This window comes from Merops nubicus, unplaced genomic scaffold (genome assembly GCF_000691845.1).
Source record: "Merops nubicus isolate BGI_N331 unplaced genomic scaffold, ASM69184v1 scaffold7926, whole genome shotgun sequence".
In the NCBI taxonomy this organism is placed as follows: Eukaryota; Metazoa; Chordata; class Aves; order Coraciiformes; family Meropidae; genus Merops; species Merops nubicus.
In genome coordinates, this window is record NW_008616888.1 from 1 (window position 1) to 3788 (window position 3788).

The 3788-nt window shown below is 41.2% G+C and overlaps 1 protein-coding gene across 1 annotated transcript; it reads left to right on the top strand.

Moving 5' to 3' along the window:
- The first annotated feature begins 210 nt into the window (after window positions 1-210).
- Window positions 211-3036, top strand: GLRX2 (glutaredoxin 2). Its single transcript, XM_008942964.1, has 3 exons — window positions 211-273; window positions 2212-2388; window positions 2902-3036. Exons 1-3 carry the CDS (start codon window positions 211-213, stop codon window positions 3034-3036), a joined length of 375 nt encoding a protein of 124 aa, XP_008941212.1.
- Window positions 3037-3788: the final 752 nt, after the last annotated feature.

Here is a 3788-nt window from a genome sequence, read left to right on the forward strand (position 1 = left end):
ACATCAACCACGGCGTTCTTATCTTCCAGCAGGCACTTAAGAGCTCCTGTGGCTGTAGGTGCTGCATCTGAAGCAAACTTACATGTAATGGAGAAAATGCAGAGTATTTAAACAAAACTGTACAAAACCAGGCTTTAGTTCCTGAGCTATAAAATGTGTTGTTTGTTTGAACGCTCAAGTATATGACTTGAATTTCCTTTTAGTTTTAGAATGGGGAATAGTCAGTCTGCTTCTGTGGCACTGTCTAACGCTGCTGCTGTGAACCAAATACAGGTAACGTTATTTATGCCATTCTTACTTATTTCCAACATTCCAAAAGCCATAATCCCTTAAAAGCTCTTTTGGTTTATACAGAGAGTTTCTGTCACTAGTTCTGTATGTCAAAGCTGATTCTTACATTTATGAAGTAATACTGGCAGCATTGTTTATCCACCACCCTGGAATCTGATCTTCCCAGGCTGCATCCATTTTCAGACCTCTACTCAAATTTAATACTGCTATCAATATTGGGGGTTAAACCTTGTTTAGTGACTGAGACCAAGTGAGTTAAATGTTTAAAGACAAAATTTGTTTGTTTGTTTGTTTGTTTGTTTTTAATTATATTTACTGATGCTAAATGGCAGCCTGAAATCACCTTGAATTTATAGTAAATTAATAGCATATTTCTTTCTCCCACTTGGAGCCCTTTTTGTCTCTGTGCTTGCTGCTGGCACATCCTGTTTGCCTCATGAGTAGAGAAAGCTGAGCTAAATAACTGCAGGAGCTTGTTTGGTGGGCAGCAGGAGGTCTGGGACTCAAAAGACAGCTCAGGGTTAGCACCATTTCGTGACAGTTGATGGCTGTACCACGTGCTCCACGATCATTCTGCTCATCTTTGGAGTCAAGTGCAGGTCATGTGCAGCTTCGTAGGTGCCAGCAGTGCCTCTGGTAGAGATCATTAATGCCAACTCTCCTCTGAGGCCACAGCTTGAGTACTGGGTTCAGTTTTGGGTGCCACAGAAAGACATTGAGGTGCTGGAGCTGGTCCAGAGAACGGCAGCGAAGCTGATGAGGTGTCTGGGGAACGTGTCGTGCGAGGAGCAGCTGAGGGAACTGGGATAGTTTAGTCTGGGGGAGACCTTATTGCTCTCTAGGACTTGGTGAAAGGAGATTGGAGTGAGGTGGGTGTTGGTCTCTTCTCCCAAGTAACTAGCAATAGGATGAGTGGAAATGGGCTTAAGTTGTGCCAGGAGTGATTTAGATTGGATACTGGGAAGAATTTATTTCCTGAAGCAGTGGTGAGGCATGGGAACAGACTCCCTGGGGAAGTGGTGGAGTCACCATCCCTAGAGGTGTTCAAAAAACGTGTAGTTGTGGCACTTTGGGACATGGTTTAGTGGTCATGGCACGATCGGGTTGATGGTTGGACATGATGATCTTACAGGCCTTTTCCACTTTAATCGTTCTATTTCACTTCTGCCACTACAAGATCATAGAATTCCTGAAAGTCAGATAGTGCTAGGTTTTAATGGATTCCAGGTATTTTACTTGAAGAACAGAGCGTGGAACCAGGAAGAGTCTCTTCATCTCCTAAATAGTTCTGCAAACTGCTGAAGTTGCGCGTCAGTGCCTACTATACTTTGTGCAAATGCTCTTTGGGATTGGGTGAAGTGCAGCTGCATTTCTGAGGTTGACAGTCTGACTCCTGATAGTTGGCTAGGAAGCAATTTTTGGTTCTGATGTGAAAGGATGGGGTGCATCCCTAAAGGAGGTCCTAGGCCACCAGAGAGGTATTTAGAACAAACATGAGGTGGTTATGTTTTGCACCCACCATACAGGTGATGATACCTTTTTGGCTTGATAGAAGTCACTGTTCTGCTCCTTGTTTTTAAAGAAAAGTAATTCATTCCTTGCCTTAAGATTCTTGTGGCTCTAGGTTAGAAGTATTGGGAAGATTTAAAAGCTAAACTAGCTTTTCACTTTATCTTAAAAACTAGTGTTTTGGAAGATTCTTCAGAAGTAGCCAGCCCTTGCTGTAGCATGGCTGGGAACTTCATTGTCCCTGTTGAAAATACCTCAGAAAGCCTTTTACAGAGAACAATTTCCCTGGCTTCGTTACCATAATAGCAGATTTTTAACTTCTGTATGTTTTCTCATGACTGTTAGATACTGTTAAAGTACACTGACTTAAAAACCAACCACGCTGACTTAAACGTTCTTTTGAACATACAGGAGGTTATTTCAGACAACTGTGTGGTGATTTTCTCTAAAACGACATGCTTCTACTGCAAAATGGCAAAAAAAGTTTTTGAGAGTATGAATGTACATTATACAGCTGTGGAACTGGACATGAATACAAATGGAAGCCAGTTCCAAGACGTTCTCGAACAGATGACTGGTGGGAGAACAGTAAGTGTATTTTCTTACATGTAAAATGCAAAGTAAGAACTTAACTACGCATGATATGGTCATAACCCCTGAGAAACAAGTTCTTCATTTTAATCTCAACTTGGGACACGGGCTCCTAAATTGAAGTCAAGGTACTGCAGAAGGGTTCTGTATTGTCTCTTCCTCTTGAGACCCTCAGGCTGTCCCCTTGAGGTGATCCTTTCCATACTGCTACTTATATAATTCAGGTATCAATGTCAGTATTCATTGGTGTGGGCATAATCCATTGTCTTTAACGCCTTTTTAATCTCTTAATTCATATAGTCTCACTTGAGTCAGTTATTTTATTAGCATCTCCCATGCAGTGACTTTATCCCAGTTATGAGGAGCACATGAACAAAGTTTTCCATCTCATTGAATATGCACGTGTAAGAAAATAACTACTGTGTGTACACTAGAGCCCATGTGAGCTTGCTTAGACTTTCATCTTTTTTTCCCAAGATGTAACTGATGCCATTTTCATTTTCTTGATAGGTCCCAAGAGTGTTTGTCAATGGGACTTTTGTTGGAGGTGCTATGGATATTCAGAGGCTTCATGAGGAAGGCAAATTGCTGCCATTAGTTAATCAATGCCAAGAAGATCCTCAACGGCCATCTAGCTTAGCGTAGTCTTTCTTTGTATAAACACAATTTCAGATGAGTTAGAAGATCACAGGTATGCTGCATCAGCTGGACTCAACAACTCTGAGCCATGGATTTTCAAATCAGGTCAATTTATGGACTTGGCAAATTACTTGGCGTTCTTGCATCAGCTTTACCACAATCAAAGTTGTGATTAAGAATATCGTGTGACTCTTGGGGCTTTGAATGTGAGATAAAGATGTAATTTTATTGATACTATATCCTGATACTATGCTTTGGAGAAGTACAGACTGTGCAAGAAAAATCTTGGGTGTTTTTTTTTTTTTTTACCTGTGCAGGTTAGTTTGCTTTCTAGCGTGGTCCAACAGTTACAATGAATGGTCAGTTTAACTGTATGGCTGCTCTAAATTTAATTCTTCACTGCATGTCAAATTGTAATCATGGAGACAGTAGGAAGCAGAACGAGTTGCTAGTGATGCTGCTGTATATGTCTGCTTCTCCTACATGTCAGTGCTTGGTCACCTTGCTTCCAAATTGTCTTGCAGCTTCGGAGGAGTAGGTAATTGCTTTCATCTTTACTCTGCACTATGAAGCATCCATTTACACAGTAGGCTTTAGGGATATCCTTCTAGGGGAGCCAGACAGCTGACTGTCAATGCTGTGGCTAGAAACTACCCTTATGTTCAATGCTATGATGAAACTTCAGTCTGAGAAAAACGGGTCTAATAGGCATAGAGTTTATTTAGTACTTGAGTTCTACAGTCAGGATGCAGTTAACT

Bases quoted from the DNA above. Each gene is read 5' to 3' on its own strand.
- GLRX2 (XM_008942964.1), top strand. From the start codon at position 211: ATGGGGAATAGTCAGTCTGCTTCTGTGGCACTGTCTAACGCTGCTGCT. The intron at 274-2,211 runs GTAACGTTATTT...TTGAACATACAG, and splicing joins CTGCTGTGAACCAAATACAG to GAGGTTATTTCAGACAACTG. The intron at 2,389-2,901 runs GTAAGTGTATTT...TTTTCTTGATAG, and splicing joins AGATGACTGGTGGGAGAACA to GTCCCAAGAGTGTTTGTCAA.